A 26130-nucleotide genomic window follows, 5' to 3' on the forward strand; every position below is an offset into this window, starting at 1 on the left:
CTGGCACACATACACCTCCTCTGTCTACTGGCACACTTACACCTCCTCTGTCTACCGGCACGCATACATCTCCTCTGTCTACTGGCACGCATACACCTCCTCTGTCTACTGGCACGCCAACACCTCCTCTGTCTACTGGCACGCATACACCTCCTCTGTCTACTGGCACGCATACACCTCCTCTGTCTACTGGCACGCATACACCTCCTCTGTCTACTGGCACGCATACACCTCCTCTGTCTACTGGCACGCATACACCTCCTCTGTCTACTGGCACGCATACACCTCCTCTGTCTACTGGCACACATACACCTCCTGTGTCTACTCGCACACATACACCTCCTATGTCTACTGGCACACATACACCTTCTGTGTCGACTGGCACACATACACCTCCTCTGTCTACTGACACGCATACACCTCCTCTGACTACTGGCACGCATACACCTCCTCTGTCTACTGGCACGCATACACCTCCTCTGTCTACTGGCACACATACACCTCCTCTGTCTACTGGCACGCATACACCTCCTCTGACTACTGGCACGCATACACCTCCTCTGTCTACTGGCACGCATACACCTCCTCTGTCTACTCGCATACATACACCTCCTCTGTCTACTGGCACGCATACACCTCCTCTGTCTACTCGCACACATACACCTCCTGTGTCTACTGGCACACATACACCTCCTGTGTCTATCAGAAGTTAGCAGCTAGTGCTGATGAGTGTTATCTTCATCTATACACCAGTCCTGGTATGAGAAACGGTCATCTGTCCGACCAGACTTAGGTCGACTGTCATTAGGTCGACCCCGGAAGGTAGACAGGGTTAAAGGTCGACATGGGTCAATGTCGACATGACTTAAGGTCGACATGGGTTTAGGTCGACAGTCATTAGGTCTACATGAGATTTTCACTGTTTTTTTGAGCCGACATGTGCCGACAGGCGGTATTTCATGCCCTACCATCCACTAGGGCGTGGTGGGAGAATAAAAAAGTGTGCCGAGCGTAGCGAGGCACCGTGCCCGAAGCATAGCGAGCGATGCGAGGGGCTGCGGTTCAACTCCAACTGTGTCCATCCATGTCGACTGTGTCGACATTCGGGTAAAAAAAAAAAAAAACAGTGAAAAACTCATGTCGACCTAATGACTGTCGACCTAAACCCAGGTCGACATTGGTCCATGTCGACCTTAAGTCATGTCGACCTTTAACCCTGTCGACCTTGGGGCCAGTCGACCTTCCGGGGTCAACCTAATGACTGTAGACCTAGGTCTGGTCTGACAGATATACCGATTCCTCCTGGCATATATGCATCACTGTTCTGGTCCACTTCCATTCAGTTACACAAACACACCCTTACTACACTTATCAACATATGCCTGCCACTTTCCCTCACCATACCAGTCTCCAAGCAAATTTTCCTACACGTGCTTCGTACAGATTCCTCAGCAGTCCCAGTATCACCGCCTGATACTAACACTTGGACTGCGTACCACCGCTGTATAGTCATACCTATATACATCACCCCTGTAGCATTATGCTGACTGTAGAGAGGTGATACCTTCTGCAAATTAATAATTGGGTTTTGATAGATGTTCTAGATGCTAGCAGGCGTGGGGTACCCATGATCTAAGTAATGGATGTTCCCAAAATCTATGACCTTCAGCTGAGTGACCCTATTCTAAGACTGGTAGTATGTGTGTGTGGATGGTAAGTAACCGCTCATTTTGCTGATGCAGCAGTCTGGGATCTGCACAGGTTTATAATTAATGCAAATACTGCAGGCTTCCTGGGTAACGTAGATTATTGCTATCCTTTGGGCTCTAACGATATAGGAATACGTGCAATAGTAAACCTGTACCCTGCGCCTATCTGTTCCCTGCGCAAACAGAGTGCGACGAAGGAGTTGCTTTTATGCATTAGTGATGTCACAGCACCTTTCCGGGCTAAATTTGGGGGTATCGAGGTGCGCAAACACGCACAAACAAAACAGGGAACTTGCGAGCTTGATATGGGGATTTGACTTGTGTGTGCATTTTCTTTATTGCATCTGACACAGGGCAGAGTGTGTGTGTGTGTGCGTGTGCGTGTGTGTGTGTATCACACTGCAAATCACATAAAGTTCCCCTCTATTCAATCCAGGCACCCAGCAGAGCAGCTTGCCCTGCACACACAAAGCTGCTCTCGCCCCCTACATGAGCAGAGGAGAGCAGGACCACAACGAGGGACCACAAGCACAAGCGGCGGGCCGGAGGGAAGACACAAGCGATGAAGGAAAGGAGGATGGGCACACGGATGCTGAGCAGAGAGATTTGCAGAGAGCAGAGGGATGCAGGAGGACGGCAAAGAGTCATGGGACAGCAGAGCGGAGAAGGTGGAGTAGATGATTGACAGGAGGATGACTCCAGGAGATGGATCGAAGCTAATACAAGAGGTGGGTGATACAGAGAGAGAGAGAGATGGAATTATGAGAGTGATGGATGGAGATGGGGGAACGAGCTGCTGGCAGGTGTGACAGTCTCCTCCTCTAAGTCCTTCTTCTCAGGGGGCCTGGAGAACTGAAAGGAAGAAAAAAAAAAAACAACCACAAGAAAAGAGGAGGGAGAGATTCATCCCCCCCCCACCCCCTCCTCTTCTTCTCCTCCCAGCCAATAACAGGGAGAGCTGCACCATTTACAGGACCATATATAAATGAGGAGAGGGGGACCAGACTGTTCACATGAAGGCAGAGTAAGGTGACAGCACTTTGGGATTAGGACACTAAGAGACACATCGGATCCTTCCCTCCTCCCTTTTTCTCACTTCCTCTCTCCAAAATCTTGCGACCCCCCCTCCCCTCATCCTCTTCTTTCCAGACAAAGACCCCCCCCACCCCCAAACTGCCTACCCGTCCCTTCTCTCCGCTGATTGCTTCAATATTTTTATATCTATATATATATATGATCTATTTTTGGGATCCTTTTTTACCTTCTCGAAGCATCTTTGGAATATCTTCCCCTTTTTTTCCAGACGAGGGAATATTTTCATAGCATTTGATTTTTTTTTTTTCACGCTCCGGTTTCTTGTCTCGATCCCGTGACGGCCGCCGGGAGGGGGCAAGGGAGCGGCGGGGTGGGCAGGCGCACCTCGGACGCCAGGACGCTGAGAAAAGGAACCCGGCGACAAGAGAGACGCAACCGAAAATCTACAGGAGCCAACCTACGTTCCCTAAGCATGGTGACTGTAAGTGCCGCCATCTTTCTTTATTGCAAAGGTTCGGGGTGTGCTTGCATGTGGTGCGTGGAAGGGTTAAAGAGGAGGTGACCAGGGTTATTTCTGCACTGTGCTAGCGGAGGAGGAGGAAGTAAGGTGGATGGAAAGGTAGAGGGATGGAGAAAGGACTCCCAAGGGAAACCCATCTGGGACTTTAATGCGTCTTACAATGCAGCAGAGGGAAGGACAGAAAGGGGCGGAGAAGGCAGATTGGTAGGAAGAGTGGGGGGATGAGATAAAAGGATGCACTCTGTGTCCGTGGCGCACCGTGGTACTGCCACAGAACTTATACCAATACATACATACATACATACCTAGACAGGCGTGACATAGATAGATAGATAGATAGATAGATACATGCATACATACATACATAGAAAGATAGATAGATGTATAGATAGATAGAAAAATATTACATACATAGATAGAAACATAGATAGATAGATACTGTAGATAGATGTATACATTGATTGATTGATTGATGTACAGATAGATAGATAGATAGATAGATAGATACATACATAGATAAATTGATAGATACATACATACATACATACATACATACATACATACATACATACATAAATAGATAGATAAATTGATAGATGTATAGATACATGCATACATACTTAGATAGATAGATACTGTAGATCAATGTATATATTGATTGATTGATGTACACATAGATAGATAGATACATACATACATAGATAGATAGATAGATAGATAGATAGATAGATAGATAGATAGATAGATAGATAGATAGATGCCAGCAGTAAGAATGCAGCCATTGCACAGGCTGACACCACAGACACCCACCCCGGTTGCAGCTGGTACCTACAGGAACATAAAGGGGAGGGGGGAGAATTTTCTTGAGAACAATAGAAGAGACATGGCATTCACTGGGTGTGTGAGCACGCCTGTGTGTGGTGTGTAATCACGCCTGCTTCCAGCATATGCAACTGATTCATATACAAAAGTGGACTAAATATATATATATATATATATATATATATATATATATATATATATACCAATCCAAAATGGGTATAATGGCACCACAGAGGCAATGTGATCAATCAAAATGTGTGGTCATGTATGTATGTGTATATATATATATATATATATATATATATATTATATATATTACTACTACAGGCATTGGACAATACTGCAAGTAATACTACTTGTTTTATGCACTATATTTTACATATACTGCCTCTATGCCACGCAATCGCTGCTTGTCTATACACTGGCTGGTGCCCTGCAGTACTTTGGCTACTGTATATAATATACTGTGTTACACCACTGCTTCATTTAAATCTCATCTACCTCATATATACTGCCTGTGTCACACACTACCTGACATATACTGGCTGTGACAGTGTCACACACACTGCCTGACATATACTGGCTGTGTCACACACACTGCCTGACATATACTAGCTGTGTCACACACTGTCTGATATATACTGCCTGTGTCACACACACTGCCTGACATATACTGGCTGTGTCACACACTGTCTGGCATATAGTGGCTGTGTCACACCCTCCCTGACATATACTGCCTGTGTCACACACTACTTGACAATAATGGCCTTTATCACATACTACCTTATACATACTGACTATGTCACACTACCTGACATTATTCTGGTTTCATTGCACACTACCTGACATTGTGTCACACACTGCTTGACATACATTGACAGTGTTACACATTACCTGACATTATTCTGGTTGTGTCACACACTACCTGAAATACAGGGCCTGTGTTGAACACTACCTGATATATATATATATATATATATATATATATATATATATATATACGTTCTGTGTAACACACTTGGCATATTCTGACTGTGTCACACACTCTGACATATACTATCTGTGTCACACACTACCTGATATATACTACCAGTTTCACACACTACCTGACATATACTGCCTTTGTCACACACTTCTTGATATATACTGCCTGTATCACATACTACCTGATATACACTAACTGTGTCACAAACTATATGACATATACTATCTGTATCACACACACTGCCCTATGTATACTATCTGTGTCACACACTACCTGACTAATATTAGTGTATGTCTCAAACTACCTGACAAAAACTGTCTGTCACACAACCTGCCATACACTGACTGTGTCACACACTGCCTGACATACACTGACTGTCACACACTACCTGCCATACACTGACTGTGTCACACACTGCCTGACATACACTGACTGTCACATACTACCTGACATATACTGACTGTGTCACACACACTACCTGACATATACTATCGGTGTCACACACTACCTGACTTATATTAGGCTATGTCTCACACTACCTGACAAAAACTGTCTGTGTCACACACTACCTGACAGTATACTGATTGTGTTATATACACTGAATGTGTCACACACTACCTGACATACAATGACTGTCACACACTACCTGACATACACTGAATGTGTCACACACTACCTGACATACACTGAATGTGTCACACACTACCTGACATACACTGACTGTGTCACACACTACCTGACATATACTGATTGTGCATACACTACCTGACATACATACACGGCCTGTGTTAAACACATCCATTGTAACACACTTGGCATATTCTGGCTGTGTCACACACACTCTCTGACATATACTGTCTGAGTCACACACTACCTGATATATACCACCACACAACATTAACAGTTTCTTATATAGCGCACACATATTCCGCAGCGCTGTACAGACAATATTTGAACATTCACATTAGTCCCTGCCCCAGTGGAGTTTACAGTCTGTATTCCCTACCACATGTACATGCAAAAACAGACATTCTAGTGGTAATTTGTTAGGAGCCAATTAACCTACCAGTATATTTTTGGATTGTGGGAGGAAACCGCAGTATCCAGAGTAAACCCACGCAAGTACGTGAGAATATACAAAGTCCGCACAGGTAGAGCCATGGTGTGAATTGAACCTATGACCTCAGCGCTGTGAGGCAGTAATGCTAACCATTACACCATCCGTACATATACTGCCTTTGTCACACACTTCCTGATATACTGTATACTGCCTGTATCAAACGCTATCTGATATATACTAACTGTGTCACAAACTATATGACATATACAGTATTATCTGTATCACACACACTGCCCTACATATACTATCTGTGTCACACACTACCTGACATATACTATCTGTGTCACACAATACCTAACATATACTGTCTGTGTCGCACGCACTACCTGACATATACTATCTGTGTCACACACTACCTGACATACTGTATACTATCTGTGTCACACACTACCTGACATATAGTATCTGTGTCACACACACACACACACTACCTGAGATACACCACCTGTGTCACACACTACCTGACATACAGCATCTGTGTCACACACTACCTGACATACAGTATATCACCTGTGCGTGTCACACACTACCTGACATATACCACCTGTGCGTGTCACACACTACCTGACATATACCACCTGTGTGTGTCACACACTACCTGACATATACCAACTATGCGTGTCACACACTACCTGACATATACCACCTATGCGCATCACACACTACCTGACATATACCACCTATGCATGTCGGATGCTACCGGACATATACCACCTATGCTTGTCACTCACTACCTGACATATACCACATGTGCATGTCACACACTACCTGACATATACCACCTATGCGTGTCACATACTACCTGACATATACCACCTATGCTTGTCACTCACTACCTGACATATACCACATGTGCATGTCACACACTACCTGACATATACCACCTATGCGTGTCACATACTACCTGACATATACCACCTATGCGTGTCACACACTACCTGACATATACCACATGTGCGTGTCACACACTACCTGACATATACCAACTATGCGTGTCACACACTACCTGACATATACCACCTATGTGTGTCACACACTACCTGACATATACCAACTATGCGTGTCACACACTACCTGACATTTCCTCATACTTGAGTCAAACAAGTTTCAGGGAGATTATAGTTGGTAGTAGAATTTTGCACATTGCCCATTTAGGGGGCGTGTCATGCTCCACCCAAAGGGCGTGTCTAGTTCCATATATGGAGAGATTGTGAAAACAGATTGTGAATGTGGCACCTAGAAGCGTGGGTGTATACTGCTATATCTGAGAGGAATCTTTTAAAATGACTTAGATCCATATGTAGATGAGCCCCAAAGCAGTTAGTAAGAGCTACTAAACTTGGTAAAGTGCTGGGAAATGGTGCAGATGATTCAATGTAACTGTATCTATCTCTCATTCCTTTTTCCCCAAAAATGTAACAGTGTAATGTGGGCTAGGTGACATGTGCGAGATTGCTAGACTAATGAGGGAGAGAGGGAGATTGCTGTTATTTCAGGGAGTCTCCTGCAGAATGCAGGAGGGTGGGCAGCTATGCATTCCTGCCAGTGACCCTCCATTTGCAGACTGCTGTCACCCGCTACCTGTGACACTCAGTCAGTCAGTGACCACATCTGTGCACATCTCTCCCCTCCTCCCTGTTTCCTCTGCAGTCCATTCCTCCATACCTCTCTCAGCAGCAGCACACAGCGATTTCTCTGTATGACAGTGTATGTTCTGTCAGTCACATATATGTGCTATACACAGATGTACAGTGACCAGGGACAATATAGTGACCAGACTGTGGCTCTCCATATACCCCTTACCCCAGAATATGTTCATAGAGAGAATGGCAGCCAGCTACATGCCAGCACATGGTGGAACGGGCCTAGTGGCGGCCATTGTGAGCGGCTAGTTAGGCTACTGTCGGCAGGGTGATATCATTATCATTACAGTCATTATTTATTTATACTGTCCTTATAGACAGGTGAGATGTGCTTTATGCCGCATACAGACATACGAAGAGGCTGCTGGGTTGCATGGTACAATATAGGGCAGGCTGGGGGAAGGAGGGTGGTGAAGGGGGTGAGGGGCTGCTGACAGGGAGATGGATGAAGGAGAAGATAATGAGATGCATGGAGATGCTGGGAGGGAAGGAGGGGGCTGGGACCCAAGATGGGAGCAGATGGATGAAGAGGGAATTTGGAAGACATAGATGGAGAAGGGACAGTGTGGAAGAGATAGGAAAGATAGTGAGGGCCCGGTCTGTGGGCGACGAGTGTCACCATGATATATAGACGTATGCAGATGGAGCATGTGACTGTATGCGGAGATGCGGATTGGTGGAGGGGGGGGGGGGTCATGCTTAGAAATGTATGAGGGTGATTTCAGCAATGATAGGCTGCTGTGAGCTGTCGTGAGGGGGGGACTGATGGATGCACATAGCAACCAATCAGAGTTTGCCTATGCATTCTCTATTACATTCAAGAAAATATTAAACAGAATCTGATTGGTTGCTATAGGCAACATCACCTCTTTTCATTTTTAGAACCTATAGTAAATTTACCCCCCTTCTGTCTGATGGCAGCACTCCATGTACAGGTACAGTGTTACAGTACATCAGGTGTGTCGACAGGGGGTGTGGCCTCAGTGAGACTGACAACATTGCCACACCCCTTTACTTGCCATTTGGACCTCCCCTTTAGGATCTCCTGAATTCGGTGTTTCAAAAGTTGGCAAGTGTGTGCATTCCCATATTTAGATGATCAGTGGAGTTTTTATAATGGGTGCAATGTGTGCGGTGCACACGGGCCCCTGAGTCCCCATGGGAGGAAATGTCTTCTGGTGGGGAGAGGTATGAAACCTTCTAATGAGAACAAGTGGAACAGTTGCCCATAGCAACCAATCACCTAACTGTCATTTATCAAGAACATTCTGTAAAATGAAGCAGGAAGCTGATTGGATTAACAACAAACCCCCCCCCCAAGTCACACAGCTCTATAATATCTATATACGTAAAGTAACCAATATTTTGGACGGCTGCCATCATATTACCATTGTTATTATTTTTTGTAAATCACTAACACATTCAGTAGCGCTGTACAATGGGAAGATGACATCTCTGGGATATACAGTAACTGGTAGCTCCCTAGAGTTTACAATCCAGTAAGAAGGACAGGAAGTGAGTCACCGGGAACACTTTGCATATTGCTGTACAAGGCGCACAGTACAGTCGGACGGTTGGTCAGCTGCTTTATGCTTAATTCATAAATTAGTCCGGAATGCACAACGCTAATACATAATGACAACAATTAGTTATTGTAATTAACCAATTATGCATCAAATTGTTGCATTACAGTATAGCATGAAATGCTGGCCAATTACAGAAAGGCCAAACAAGCATCTAGACGGAGCAGTATTGTTTGCACTAATTAGCATTCTCTTTGTAACGAGGAGACACGTGACCGCTGTAGTGTTACAGTGTCTCTGTAGTGTTACGCTGCCTTTAACTTTTGCTCCAGTATGTCACTATGGGGCCCATTTCTCAAGAATCACATTACAGGCAGCGATTGTTACGGCAGGCTGTAACACCCGTGGGCAGGAGGGAGCCCATGTGCTCAGCTGTTCCACTATCCAACGCACGCACATCAGACATTGGGCCAGATGTTAAGCTTCAAAAGTGATAAAATGGAGAGTGATAAACAACCAATCAGCTCCTGTCTGACATTTTTCAAACACAGTCTGTGACATGGCAGGTAGGAGCCGATTGGCTGGCTGTTTATCACTCTCCATTTTATCACTTTTGAAGCTTAGCACATCTGGCCCATTGCCGGGGAGGGTTCTGCCGGCTACAACGGGCGGTAGCTGCGGGGTCAACGCTTGGGAATGCGTCACATTTACGCTTGGTAAATCTGGCGGCTTAATATTTACAATATAATCTAGATGCAGACCACGTTTGGGATGGTGGACACAATAAGGGCACAGTGTATGTGAAAGTGACGGCCAAGCCACACACGGAATACTGGGTTAGTATGTGGGGTAATACAGGGGGTATTGCAGATAATGTCTGAAAAGCTGAGTACTGCACTGTGACACTCTTACACAGTAGGGTCCCATTTATCAAGTAATATTTGTGGCTAAATCCCCAAAAACACCCGTTTTCAGGGGTTAACCTCAAATATGAAGTATCCCCTGAATGAAGGGGTTCAGCAGCAGTAATCTCCGATCCCTCCTGCAGTGCCACCGGCTGCATCCCCCATAGGTTTCTATGGGGGATGCAAAGCTGCCTGATGTATTGCATCCCTGGGCTATCGCCATTCTGGGATGGCGATAGCCCATTGTAGCCTATGGCTACACATCGCCCGGGCGGCAGTGCGGTCAGCGGGGTCACCTGGGGGGTAAGCGCATGCGCAGATCCCGTAATCGCGCATGCGCAGACCCCCCGGCTTCCAGGTCAGCTCTTCGCAGGGACAGGCTCCTTTCGGAGCCCTGTCCCTGCAGTGTCAGGGATGATACATTCCTGTGATGTGATCGCATTTTACAGTGCGATCCTGGGCGGTAATATTCTGCTCAGATCACATTGTAAATGCGATCATGATAAATGGGCCCCTAGAGAACATGGCTGCAGTCTGCACATGTGCAGTAGCACATCAGGTTGGAGGCCGCACCTTCCTGCCGACTCTGGGTCCTAGTGCCCAGTGTGTATGCAGCATAGGAGACATCGCATATTATATTTTCTTTTTAACAAATAATATGCTTATGAAAGTGTGTTTAAGCAGTTTGCTGCTTTATTTCCCTTAATATCAAAACATACCATAACCTGGGTTATTGCCAGGCTGTTACCAGGTCGACCTGGGTCGAAGTGCGGTGTGAAAGCACCAAATTCATTAACACAGGTCAACCAACCCGGCAATTAAACCCAGGTTATAAGAAGGGTATAATGGGCGACCCGGGTTCAGTGTGAAAGGGTGGGACCCGGATTGGAGCTTTGATCAAAATCCTGGGTTGTACCTGGGTTATACCCCTTTCACATTGCAAATGCCAGGTCGCTGCTAAGATTTGGACACTGTCCTGGGAGCATTTGCAACGATTAGACCCACAGTGATGTGACAATAAGCCGGGTTGCTGATGTCAGAAAGGGGGTGGAGGCAGCACTTGGAGCTGACTTAGCCTCCTCCCTATAGTGTGAACGGGCCCCTTCTTTTAACCCAGGTCGGAATGCCGGGTCAAATAGCCCTTTCACACAGCACCGAGACCTGGGTCGGACCCGGGTTATTTGTGTGGGGTGAAAGGGGAATTAGTGATGTGAAAATGGTATGTGAGCGCAGGACAGGGAATTATTTTTGCAATATTAGAGAGGTTTTAACAGTTTACATAATGCCTGATAACAAATATGCTCACAGCATGCAAATAAATGCACAAGAAGATCGTAAGCGTCTGCGCTGTGGTTAATGTGGCCACCTGCGCCGGTGCTGCAGCAGCATCTAATCTTAGCTTTTGTGTCAGCTTTATTTTTGGAATAACTTCTGCTCCTTGTGAGGGGATGATAACTGGAGATTACCTCTAATGGTTCTGGTTGTCTCTGCACCTGCACCCATACAGAACCGTCAGCAGGCTGCTTGTCTCCTGCTCTCATTATCCTCCTCATTGCTATGGCTTTGTTCAGAAGCACCTCAGCCCGGCGCCGCCGCCGCGCTCCCCCTCACTGTCTCCTTGCTATTCTTAGATGCCTGCGCTGAATAGGAGTGAGAGCATCTATTTTTGTGAGACGATGTTATACACCTGGGTTATTTTTATACTGTATATTCTCTGCACGCTCACCTGAGAACAGACAGACTGTGTAGGCTGCAGCGATGCGTGCCACCGCCGCAAACACACGTACACCACTACACCGCCAAAAGCAACAGGTGTGTACCGCAGACCACCGCTCATACTGACCACCGCTTATACCAACCACCGCTTATACTGACCACCGTTTATATAAACCACCGCAAATACTGACCACCCCTACTGCTAACCACCACCGCTGCTGACCACCGCTTATACCAACCACCGCTACTGCTGACCACCGGTAATACTGACCAACACTACTGCTGACCACCGTTCATACTGACAACCGCTAACACGACCACCACTACTGTTGGCAACCACTAATACCACCCACCGCTACTGCTGACTACTGCTCATACTGAGCACCACCACTGCTGACCACCGTTTATACCAACCACCGATACTGCTGACCACTTCTTATTCCAACCACCACTACTGCTAACCACCGCTTATACCAACCACCGCTTATACTGACCACCGCTACTGCTGACCACCACCACTGCTGACCACCGCTTATACCAACCACTGCTACTGCTGACCACCGGTAATTCTGACCACCGTTAATACCGACCATCACTACTACTGACCACAGCTCATACTGGCAACCGCTAACACGACCACCACTACTGTTGACAACCGCTAAAACCACCCACCGCTACTGCTGACTACCACTCATACTGAGCACCACCACTGCTAACCAACGCTAATACCGACCACCGCTACTGCTGACCACAACCACTACAACTCCTGCAGCTACGACCCAAAACCTAGCATCATTCCTTATTGCTATTCGTGGGGATTTGGGAACTATCTTTGAAACTATGGAGGTCATTCTGGTTGGCTCCCTAAGCAGTATTAGTTTGCTGCTTAGCGAGCCATGAAATGCCGGCCGCCGGCCATTCGCAGCGGTGCACAGGAGGGGGATTTCACTCTGGTGGGGTGGTGGCTAACTGATCACTGGGCTACGAAAAGTAGCAGCCCAGCAATCAAGTCTGAATCACCCCTTTGGCTTTGTGAGGGCCCTTATCAATAAATGTATATCAGTAGCTGTGGAGTGTATCTGCCCAGAAAGACTGTGTGGGAATCACGCCTATGAAGGCAAGTGTGTGGGGGAAACAAGAAAACCTGACATGATATAAATATGGTAGGACTGAATAAGTAAAGGTCAGACATGAGCAGGTACATACATAACAGCTGAATGGGGCCAAACGGAGGTGTAAAAACAGAAAACAGCAGACATCCAGATAACCGGCCTGTCTAGTATAAACTAGAAAACATGGCATAACTGGAAAACATGGCATATCAATTGCTAACGGAGACTTGTCTACAGATAATCTATGCAAATGTCATTAATCTGACTGAAATATATATATATATATATATAGTGACCACTGGCATTTAGGGACAACTACTGAATTAATGAATTATACAATTATTGCTACCAGGCAAGCAGAAAAGGGTCCAGTTTGGGTGCCCACTAAACATTTCAATTACCCCCAATTCCATAGAGTTAGAGGCGAGCATTTAGAGATGATCACAGCACTCCCATGATAAAGCCAAGTGACTGTTACCACCGCTGGCCATGCAGTTACCTAAGCCGGCCGGGCAGTACTGCAGGAAACACGAGGAGTGTGGAGGCGGAACTCGTGAGAGACAACTCACAGCTCCGCCTCCACACTCCCATGGCCCATGGGAGTATCACACACTACACAGAGCACAGGTACAGCACTCTCATCTCCCCTCACACACTACCACACCATGACATGTACACACAGCACAGGTACAGTACACACATCTATCCCTCACACACTACTACACCATGACATGTACACACAGCACAGGTACAGTACACACATCTCCATACCTCCCAACTTTTGACGCAAAGAAATAGGGACACTCGCGCGGCGAAGCCGAAAAGGGGGTGGGGTGTATGCAAATGAGGGCGCGGTTTATGCTAATTAGCCGTGACCTCATTTTCATACGAGAATAGACGCTGTGCGCATGCGCACAGCGTCTATTCTACTAGATTGGGGGGTTCTCCCAACTGCCACCCCCGCAGCGGGACAATGCCTGCCGCGGGTGGGACAGCGGGACAGGACCCGAAAATCGGGACTGTCCCTCTAAAATCGTGACAGTTGGGAGGTATGCATCTCCCCCTCACACTACTACACCATGACATGTACACACAGCACAGGTACAGTACACACATCTCCCCATCACACACTACTACATCATGACATGTACACACAGCACAGGTACAGTACACACATCTCCCCCTCACACACTACTACACCATGACATGTACACACAGCACATGTACAGTACACACATCTCCCCTCACACACTACTACACCATGACATGTACACACAGCACAGGTACAGTACACACATCTCCCCCTCACACACTACTACACCATGACATGTACACACAGCACATGTACAGTACACACATCTCCCCCTCACACACTACTACACCATGACATGTATACACAGCACAGGTACAGTACACACATCTCCCCTCACACACTACTACACCATGACATGTACACACATCTCCCCTCACACACTACTACACCATGACATGTACACACAGCACAGGTACAGTACACACATCTCCCCTCACACACTACTAAACCATGACATGTACACACAGCACAGGTACAGTACACACATCTCCCCTCACACACTACTACACCATGACATGTATACACAGCACAGGTACAGTACACACATCTCCCCCTCACACACTGATACACCATGACATGTATAGACAGCACAGGTACAGTACACACATCTCACCCTCACACACTACTACACCATGACATGTACACACAGCACAGGTACAGTACACACATCTCCCCCTCACACACTGATACACCATGACATGTACACACAGCACAGGTACAGTACACACATCTCCCCCTCACACACTACTACACCATGACATGTATACACAGCACAGGTACAGTACACACATCTTCCCTCACACACTACTACACCATGACATGTACACACAGCACAGGTACAGTACACTCATCTCCCCCTCACACACTACTACACCATGACATATACACACAGCACAGGTACAGTACACACATCTCCCCCTCACACACTACTACACCATGACATGAACACGCAGCACAGGTACTGTACACACATCTCCCCTCACACACTACCACACCATGACATGTACACGCAGCACGGGTACAGTACACACATCTCCCCCTCACACACTACTACACCATGACATGTACACACAGCACGGGTACAGTACACACATCTCCCCTCACACACTACTACACCATGACATGTACACACATCTCCCCTCACACACTACTACACCATGACATGTACACACAGCACAGGTACAGTACACACATCTCCCCTCACACACTACTACACCATGACATGTACACACAGCACAGGTACAGTACACACATCTCCCCTCACACACTACTACACCATGACATGTACACACATCTCCCCTCACACACTACTACACCATGACATGTACACACAGCACAGGTACAGTACACACATCTCCCCTCACACACTACTACACCATGACATGTACACACAGCACAGTACACTACAGACAGCTCTGACTAACCCAACTTTGTGGGCATTGTTGAACTCCCTGTAGCAGCACGCAGAATATATATACATATATATATACACACACACATACATATATACAGGGGCATCAACAGCAGTGTAGGCCCCTGGGCATAACAATGTATTGGGGCCCCTACCGATCCTCCAGCGGTAGGGGTGGGGGAAGCTTTGATGTCCCGCAGGTGGTAGGGGGTTTTATATCAACCGCTCAGAAGGCCTGGATCAGTAATTTCCACAAATTACCCCTTTACTGCACAGATGGTGGGGGATGGGGTGGGAGAAGAGGGCATTGGGCTGAATGAAGTTGCCCTGATACACAACTTCCAGGGTGGTAGAGGATGTTTAATACGCAGATGAGGGGTGTATAGTGGAGTGGGCTTATTCATAATTTTCTAGTGGGAGGACAGCTTGCTTGACTGCAGCTATCTCCAGATTTCTTAGATTTTACTGGAATTAAAAACTAGAGAGTCCCACCTACAAAATGGTACTGGGGACTAGGGGATCAGAGTTCAGGAGGCAGAGCAATCTGCCAACTAGGATATAATACTACATACCAGGTGTGTGGAGCTGGAGCAGTAACCAGCTGCTGGAAGGCTGATTTCTCTGGTTTTGGGAACCGTAGAGACAAGCTGCTAGTGTCCATCAAAGTGGAAGAGTCAAGAGGTAAATTCCTTGTGAAATGGGCAAAACCATGTGCACTGCAGGTGGGGCAGATGTAACATGTGCAGAGAGAATTAGATTTGGGTGAGTTATTTTTTTTTCTGTGCAAGGAAAATACTGACTGCTTTATTTTTACACAGCAATATAGATCTCACTTTGAAGAAAACCCCACCCAAATCTAATTCTCTCTGCACATGTTACATCTGCCCCACCTGCAGTGCACATGGTTTTGTCCATTTGAGAAGGAATTTGCCTCTGTGAGTGAACCAGAATAAGGGCAATAATGTGGATTAGGGGACAGAGTGTCTGGCAGATAGTGGTAATTTTTGGGAGAAAATAGTGGTGTAGCGACTCCAATGTATGCATGCCACAAACGATTCAGGGGTGCCACATCCAGCGACTGCATCAGATCTGGCCCCACCACGACTGATGCTACATCGGATCTGAGAAGCCGTTTGTGCGAGTCTCTATAGACAAGATGCTGCATGTAAAATTAGCATATCTGCTCAGATCTGCTGCACACGAAGTTGACGCAGCGGCGACACAATTACCATCACCTCTGAATTGGGTCCTATGTCAGTGCTGAGTGCAGCTGGCACATGAATGGGCATAAATGACATGATTTGAATGCAGAGCGTAAGCCGTGGTATATGGGCATGTCAGCTATATTTAGAATTGTTCTAGACTTGCATACAGTAGATGAATAAGCCGCCCGCTCTCCATCATCATGACGGAGCCCTTGCTGTAAAATCCTGCTTTTAGCGGCACCACACCAGGGAATCCTGGCCACAATGGTGCAGTTCTTTACACATGGCGTCACCAGGGCTTAAAGTGGTCCTGGAGAAGTGGTGGAACTCCCTTCCCTAACAACGGCAAGCACACCTCCCCCCCCCCCCCCCCCCCCCCCCGAATTGGGCAGAGCCTAGACCAGTGTCAGGAAATTTGTGCCCTACCTCCCATAAAGGGACACATTACACCGGATGTAGTGCCCTTGATTCATATTAAATCACACAGTAGTGCCCCTTATACACATAATAAACACAGTTGTGCTGCTTATACACATCTTTCGTGTCCTTTTAGTGGCACTTCTTCACTTTAGCGGCGGTGGTGCCATGGCATATGCCTTGCCAGAAGAAATGGCTTGGACAGGCTTTTCTGTTGGAATTACTGTTCAGGGCTGTGATACAGGTGGAAACCTCAATAAAAATGATTAATAAAAAAAAAAAGATTGACACAAACAATCGGTCGACATGGCATTGGTCGACAGATTTTTCATTGACATGAGTTTTTACAACTTGAACACATGAACAGCGCATGTCAACCTTTTCCTGCGTCATCCATTTTCATCACTTGTGTCCATCTTTTGCCCACATTGACCCAGTGCATGTGGACCCTTTTTCCTGTGTCAGCCTTTTCACCAGCCCTCGCTATGGCACTGTATTGCGGGGTCGGCATTACCAGGACGTGGTTCGGCACAAATTGAATCCAGACTGTTTTTGGTGGCTGGGTTAGGTGGTCATAGGGACAAAACTATGAAGGTTAACATACATTATTCTGGACAAAAAAAATGTGAAAAACTCATGTCGACCTTTTTGACTGTTGACCAGCTGAGGAGGGGTTGACGCAGCGGGGGCTGGTGGGGAAAGAGGGGTACTTGCCCTCACCAAGTGCTGCGTCCGATCTCACTGGACTCCCACAAACATCGGAGATGTATGTAAACCATCGGACTCCAAATGCCCCCTCCAAAGGCGAGTAACAAGCATACAGCGTTTAGCAGGGTAGCACAGCATTCGGGAGGTACGTGCACAGGTAGCAGCTGATAGAGCCGCACCCAGGACCTGACGCCATGCCAGCCTCCCCCTGGCACACTGGACCCGCTGTTACTAACATCCGGGAGGACTGGGGGAGAATATGGGATTGCAGTGACAGGCAGTGAGTGAGCACGGATTCATACAGTAGCACAGATAGAATATTCCATTGTCCTCGCTTCCTCTCCTCATCCCTAAACATCCTACACCCCCTTCCCCAGGCATCACCCCCATAGCCCGTCCCCCTTCTTATTCCTCTGTAGCCTTCTTTATGTTCAGGTGGAGATGAAGGGGTTATAGCTTCACTCGCAGTTTCACTATAGGGTGCCCAGTTTCTATGGCAACAGGGCCAGTAGGCCTCGGGCCTATATTCCAGGCCTAGCTAGACAGATGTCTGCAGAGGGATTGCAGGGGGTGGCACCATAATAGAAGGCTTTGCTGCATGACAAGGGCCTGTGCGCACGTGCATGGAATTCAGCTCAGGGTATATAGCAGGAAAGGGAAATGCAACATCTAACAGGGCTCAACGTATACACAGCACGCAGCGACGGACACAGAATAATAACACATTACCGGGACGGGAGCTGCTGTGTTCTGTGATTTATAAGAAAAGGGAATTTAAAATGAAAACCTAATGTATATTTTTATTTATTTATTTATTTTATTATATATATATATATATATATATATATATATATTTGCATATTACAATAACTTGTTTTTAATGATAATAGTGTCTCAGCCCCCTATTTTATGGCCTAGTTTACAACATTGATAGATTCTTATCATTGTGAAGGATGGATAATAGACTTTCTGTTATGAACGTTTATTTTTTTGCATTGTCAAACCTTGATAGTCTAGAAGTGCCCATATATATAAACTCACCATCGGGGAAATCCCCAGGCCCGCATTTTACCAATTAAACACACTTAACCATAACTTAACCTTAACTGACTTAACCTAAAATAAAGACACGGACACAAGTGCTGGTGTTTCAAAAAGAATGTCAAATTTATTTTGGCAATTAAACTATATGACTATAAATGGTGGCGGCACTAAAGAACGGTCACTATAGGAAAGGTGGGGTTAAAGATCACTATGCATACACACATCGCTGGTGATCACTCTCCCTGGTCAGCCACCCAGGCAGGTGGTGTGGCCATCCCCCGTGCAGAAGCATGGCCCATGACAATCAACGTCAAGACAGAGTGCACCCCACTATCTACACACACACAGAGATCTTAAAGAATGACCGTTCTTTACCGTCGCCGAAGAAGATAAATAGGGAGGGGTGGGTGGGGCTTCGCAGGACAGAGGGAGATCACTCTAGCACGTGATCTTTCCTACCCTGCCTAAACCCTCCCCCCTGCACTGATAGGCCTTATGCCCACCTTCATTAACATAACACCTGACTAGCTACAAAGTGCAGCCTGCAGGAACCCATCAGTGGTTTATGTTCACCTCATTGCTTAATCAGCATTCTGTGTTTCTTATGCAATCCAATAACTCGGGGATAGATCAGGTGCCCTGCCGTAGCCTGGCCAGTCCTGGGATGGAGCGGCCATCTTTATCTTCATACACTCTGCAGTTTGTGGTCATTTTAGGCCAACTAAGAAAAGCCTTATGCGTCCCCAGTCATACCAGCGGAGAACTGGTGCGTTGCTGATAGGTAACGGTGCAGAGTTTCATTACTAATTACAGTCATTTTGTTGACTGTTACGTAATACTAATTAAGAGGCTCTGGCGCCCTGTTTATACTACAGGTCTAGAATTGGACTGTGACACATCCCAGCCCAACTTGCACGCAGATTAGAGCCATTTATAAGGCTTTTCATGCACTGAAGGCACTTCTGGAAGAATCTAGAAGATTCATCCAAATAATGTTTAGTTTAAATGTTTTAATATTTGCATGTATTCTTTAATAAAAGGCCATGTACTTCTAAAAGTAGCGGGCACCCATACCCCCCTGGATGCTGGCACACCCCCTCTGGAGGTTGGCCACACCCCTTAAGCTTGGGCACCTATCACTGCATTCTGTGGTGGGCCCTTCATGCCCCAGCCTGACACTGCTTCTGTCTGAGTAATGTCACTGGTCCATGTACTGTACCAATATGGCAGCTTCCATTCTTTGTCAGTGGTTGGGCACCCAGAATTCTTTGGGCTTGACACTGACTACAGGATATTGGGCACTTCTCAGATGCTTTGGTTGTTGCCCATTCTGTATTGAAATACAAGTTTAATTTACAACCAGAGCCACAGTAATACACCCCAGACTATTTCATCAGGTCACCCCATAACACCAGCCTATCTTTCTGACCTGCTTCAAGCTTAGTACACCTGGGCCAAAGTGACAGCCAATCAGATCTTTAAGTCCTCAATTTCCTCCCATGTTCCTTCTGGGAATCTACAGGAAGCCAAATGGATCATAAAACATTTGCTTTAGCAACTAGTAAGAGGGAGATATACTAAGCCTTGGAGAGTGATAAAGTATTAATAGATATTGGGAGAGATGTACTAAGCCTTGAAAAGTGGTAAAATGGAGAGTGATAAGCCACCAACCAATCAGCTCACAACTGACATTTTTCAAACAGAGCCTGTATCATGGCAGATAGGAGCTGATTGGCTGGTCGTTTATCACTCTCCATTTTATCACTTTTCAAGCTTAGTACGTCTGGCCCTTAGTCCTCAATTTCCTAGAACTATTTATTTAGCCCATCTGAATTTAAATATGTAAATTAAGGACTGAGATCTGGTTTAAGGACTGATACTATTTGGCGTTTTCCAGCCATATTAGTGGGGATCCTTCGATGTATGTTTGGAACCGGCTGCGGTCTTCTCTAATGATTTTAGCTAATTAGTAATCAACCAATCACTGGTTATACAAGCCATAGGGACTATGGGGACACAAGTGGAAGCATGATGTCCTGGAAGATATTAATGAATTCACTGATACGTTGCGATTGTGCATGAAGACGAGTCGCCTTGCACAGCCGAGAGCGAATGTACAGGAGCAGCACGAGCGAGTGCGCTACCAGCCCTCGGATATCTGGGTCAGTGGGAATGATTCGGTGCCCAGTTAAGGGAACCGTCAGCATTTTGTTCTTGGATAAGAATCAGCTCGAAGGCGGCTTGTCTCAGGGGCTCGCAGTTAACCCCTCCGCCACCGCCGAGGACTCGTTGCTTGTTTAGTAATGGGTTTAAAGATTTATCTCCTCTGCTCCCGTTTCCTTAATCCCAGCCCGGAGGATGAGAAGGGTCTTTAAGGCCTAATGCGGCTGAAATCTCGTTAAAGACATCCTGCTTATTCCCGGCTGCCGTGCTAATTACAGGAGTCATCTTGCCGCTGACAGATGCCGCTCACTCACGCCCCTCTGCCTTCTGCTTGCATCGCTCCCCATGCCGCCGTGTTCCTGGTGAATGGGGAGAGTCCTGTTTGTTATTGGGAGGGAAGCTCAATATGGCTTTATTATTGCTCCAGTCATTATACCCTTACTGGAATATCTGCAATTCCAATGGTGCGCCTGGTAATGAGGAGACAACAGGGAGGCTTTTGTCCTGCTAATATGGGACATATTTCTAGAACAATACGCAGAGAATATTAAGCAGATGTCCCGTCTTTGTGACTTCGGACAGGATCCTAGCGGCCTGCGAGAGGCGAGAGAATGAGCCCCACTCCAACATGCTCCGACAAGTGCCGTTGGCTGCTGTTTTACGTATGGCCGCGCCCGCCTTCATTTATCCTGCACCAGCAGCGTCCGTATCATCCGTTATTTATCCCTGTAAGCAATGGAGTTCTCAGGGCCCGATTCAGACCAGTTCACTCAGCTGTGTATACTCGTAGGCTAGCGAATAGGTCACCCCCGAAAGGGGATATGTGCAAGAACACATCAGCTTGCATGCAGCCGAAATGGAGAGAAATCATTCGATGGTCGACGACCACCGATAGATTTCTCCCCTTCGGAAATTGACAAATGTGGGGCGGACGCTGATGGCATGAGACGTTAGCCGCCCTACCCCGAGCGGGCAACACCACGCCTGCATTCCCAGGGGAACGCCCGGAATTTTAATGGGGCATTCCCCTGCTAGCACCCCCCACCCCTTTTCAGTGCAAACACATTGGCCAGTGTGATACTCGCCGGAGGCGTACGCACAGGGGGCCTGCACATGCGCAGACGCATATTTGCTTACTTATAACGTCTCCTCTCTGGGAGAAAAATGTGGAGGGTGGGGCCCAGACTGTCACTCACTAGGCCCCGCCCCCCACAATGTCATGATTTACATGTCCACTTACATGGAAGCACAAGTAAAACACAATACATGAGCAATCTCTGAATACTATCAGTGTCTTTATCAAAAGAAGATGTTTGGGGCTCATTTATCTATTACTCCCAACCGTCCTAAGTTTTTGGACTGTACTGCTGTCCCATTTGGACTCTGCAGTGTCCTGTGGGGGAGGAGGGAGTTGGGAGGCTCCTTGTCCCGCGTAACAGATTTTGCGCCAGATGCACTTCAAAAGTGATAAAATGGAGAATGATAAACAACCAATCAGGTCCTGCCTGACATTTTTCAAACTGAGGGGTGAATTTATGAAGCTTGGAGAAGTGTTATCTATCACCATAAAGAACGTTATGAGCAAGGTGATAATGGTTCAGCCAATCAGCTACAATATGTAAATTGACAGGTAAGAGCTGATTGGCTGAACCATTATCACCTTGCTCATAACGTTCTTTATGGGGATAGATACTTCTCCAAGCTTCATAAATTCACCCCACAGTCTGTGACAGGTAGGAGCTGATTGGCTGGCTGTGTATCACTCTCCATTTGATCACTTTTGAAGCTTAGTGCATCTGGACTGCTGCGAGTTCTGACTCACTGATTTAGATTACAATGTTGTGAGTTATGATTTCTATATAAGTAATTTAGGGGTAGATGTATGAAGGAGTTCACCCCCAACCCAAGTTCACAGTATGCAACATGGCAGAGTGTGACAGGGAGAGGCAGAGGGTGACAGGGGCAGCTGTGGGCTCCTTAGGCTGCACCAATAGTAGTTTTACCTCAATGCATGAAAAGGCGGACATGGGGTTTTGTCACATTGTAGATTTCAGCACATGGACCCCACACAAATCACCCCCCCCCCCCCCCTCACCATGGAGAGCTAACACTCATGTCACCCTTTCCATGTACAGACCATTGCCATGCCGACTATTTAACTAAGTTGACTATGTGCACGTCAACCTATTAACTTTATTTATTAACCGTTTCTTATATAGCGCACACATATTCAGTAAAACAAAAACGCAAGTCATTTTGTGTCTGGAACAAACCATGTTGTTATGCAAGGGGAGCAAATACAGTATATTTATATTGTTTCTGTGCAGGGTAAAAACTGTCTGCTTCTGCATGTAGCCCACAGACGTTAGCTGTATTTTTATTTATTGCACACTAGGTAATGCTGTAAAAGCATCAGTGACATCGGCTGTTTTTCACTGATCTCATCCTCAATCATTACTCATGACAGGAAATTTGGTGATCTCATACTTCTGTCCAACAGGTAACGTTTTCTTGGAAGCTGTAAAATCATTAGGCCGGCGATGGTGATGTCACCTTTAGTGATAAATGCTCGGTGATATCATGGCCATTAAAGATGACAACATGGGATTACCCAGAGGGCATTGCACTGCCATGGCTGACCTGACTCATGACATAAAGATGGACGCTGACGTGCCTCTCTCTCCCTTTCTACTCTTCTCTCCAGCAGATAATTAGCACCATGGAGACCCAGGCAAGTAATGGCCCTGGCAGTGTGGGGATTCTTAACGGCACCAATGGGGCGGCAGATGACAGCAAAACCAACTTGATCGTCAATTATCTTCCTCAAAACATGACACAAGAAGAATTTAAGAGCCTGTTTGGCAGTATCGGGGACATTGAGTCCTGCAAACTGGTCAGAGACAAAATCACAGGTAGGAACCCTATTTTATTTACCCAGCATTTGTCATCTGTATCTCACCTTAAATGAAGCAGGGGTTTGAGCCAGATGTATCAAGCTACAAAAGTGATAAAATGGAGAGTGATAAACAACCAGCCAATCAGCTCCTGCCTGTTATTTTTCAAACCCAGCCTGTAACATGACACGTAGGAGCTGATTGGCTGTCTCTTTATCATTCTCCATTTCTCACTTTTTTGAATCTTGATAAATCAAAGCTTTATTGAGACAGCAGCACTTAAAAAAGTTAGAAATATATAAATAAGAAAAATGCAGGATTGTGCGTGTATTAAACAAACAGTCCCAGTAATATTTACCTCAGCAAAGGTGTTAAATGGGCTAATTTAAGCTTTTTGGAGCTTTTTGTTAAGCTTTAGCCTCTATTGAAAGCTATAAAATGAATCACTCCGATATAATAGTCTGATAAACCTAAGGGATTATATTTCTGCAGCTGACGGGAACTGATAAATGCAGCCTGTTAGAGCTTATCCGGCTACTTCTGAAGTGTTTACCACGGCGACAGATATAATTTTTTTCAGAAAAAACCCCCATGATAATCCGATGTGCCTAAAAGGAATTACGTCTGTCGCATTTGTACTAAAACACTGAATTTAAGTACGCTGTATTATGTTACGGGAGAATGTCATTTACAGCTTCAATAGCCCAGATAGGCACACATTTAATAGCAATTTCCTCCTATGCTGCCTAATACGTTTAGTCAGTATCATCATAGGATCAACAGTGTCTAGGACAGGCATGTCCAAACTAAGGCCCTCCAGCTGTTGCGAAACTACATGTCCCATCATCATACCCTCCAACATGACCCATTCCATTAGGTACAAAGTGCTCTGTTTCTGGACTTCCCTGCCAGTGGCAGTAACAGAGGTGAGGCTGCAGCACAGTCCAATATTCAAAAAGGGGAGCCACACCTACTGCCACCTCAAACATCACTGGCAGTTGATGTGACCTCCCCTCTTTGAATTTTGGACTGTGCTGGAGCCCCACCTCTGTAACTGCCACTGGCAGGGAAGTCCAGGAACAGAGCATTTTGTACCTAATGGAATGGGTCATGTTGGAGGGTATGCAACTGTGGCAATGCATGATGGGATTTGTAGTTTCACAACAGCAGGAGGGCCGTAGTTTGGACATGCCTGGTCTAGCCTCTAGGTCAACATCCGGAAGGGTCAAACACACATTAAAAGGTCAACATGACTTTTTCATGTTTTTTTTTGTGTTAGATGACAGTAGGGAGTACATTTAATAAGGTGGGTGTTCCATTGAAGACGGGATGTTGTCCATAGCGACCAATCAGATTCTATCTAATATCTTCTAAACGGTGCTATATAAATAAGAGTTTGAATCTGATTGGTTGCTATGGGTAACAGCCCATCTTCAATAGAACTCCCATCTTAGCAAATGTACCCCTTAGAGCTCCACCCACTAAGCAAGAAAGAGATCTGGATTTGGGAGGGTGGCCTCACCTCTCTGGATTCTGGGAGCACTCCCTAAGATATGCTGCCAATATGAGACCTGTTTTATGTTACCTATGTGTTTTGCTTGTTGGGTAAATGCGGCTGTTTATCTGTTTTACATTTAGACTCTCTGCATTATTTTTATATAGATGCTGAAAGCAACCACAGTATTCTTATTATTGTAACCATTATCTATCCAAGGCACCGAAGCTGTGTCCCCCCTTACATAGCACACTTAAAGGGGTACATCTACTAAGCTTCTAAAAAATGTTGCCCATAGCAACCAATTAGATTATGGGCCTTATTCTGGCTCACTCCTTCTGGCAAATTCCTTCTTAGATGGACAAAATCATGTGCACTGCAGGTGGGGCAGATGTTACTTGTGCAGAGAGAGTTAGATTTGGGTGGGGTTTTACTTCAAAGTGAGATATATATTGCAGTGTAAAAAAAAAAAAAAGCAGTCAGTATTTTCCCTGCACAGAAACAAAATAACTCCCCGAATCTAATTCTCTCTGCACCTGTTACATCTGCCCCTCTGCAGTGCACATGGTTTTGTCCATCTAAGAAGGAATTTGCCAGAAGGAGTGAACCA

General features: G+C 46.1%; 1 protein-coding gene across 8 annotated transcripts in view; it reads left to right on the forward strand.

The window, feature by feature from the left end:
- The first annotated feature begins 2149 nt into the window (after positions 1-2149).
- The window catches only part of ELAVL3 (ELAV like RNA binding protein 3), a 38232-nt gene continuing 14251 nt past the window's right edge, over positions 2150-26130 (forward strand). For 2 of the 8 annotated variants that reach the window (XM_083185206.1, XM_083185211.1), the window contains exons 1-2: positions 2150-2437; positions 23836-24043. In XM_083185206.1, coding sequence (XP_083041332.1) covers positions 2387-2437; positions 23836-24043 — 259 coding nt within the window. In that variant the 5' untranslated portion in view covers positions 2150-2386. Of the gene's footprint in view, positions 2438-2481; positions 3226-23835; positions 24044-26130 lie in introns of those variants that run through there. The other 6 variants (XM_083185207.1, XM_083185212.1, XM_083185208.1 and 3 more) reach the window with 4 other exon arrangements.

This window comes from Crinia signifera, chromosome 4 (genome assembly GCF_055691185.1).
Source record: "Crinia signifera chromosome 4, ASM5569118v1, whole genome shotgun sequence".
NCBI lineage: Eukaryota > Metazoa > Chordata > Amphibia > Anura > Myobatrachidae > Crinia > Crinia signifera.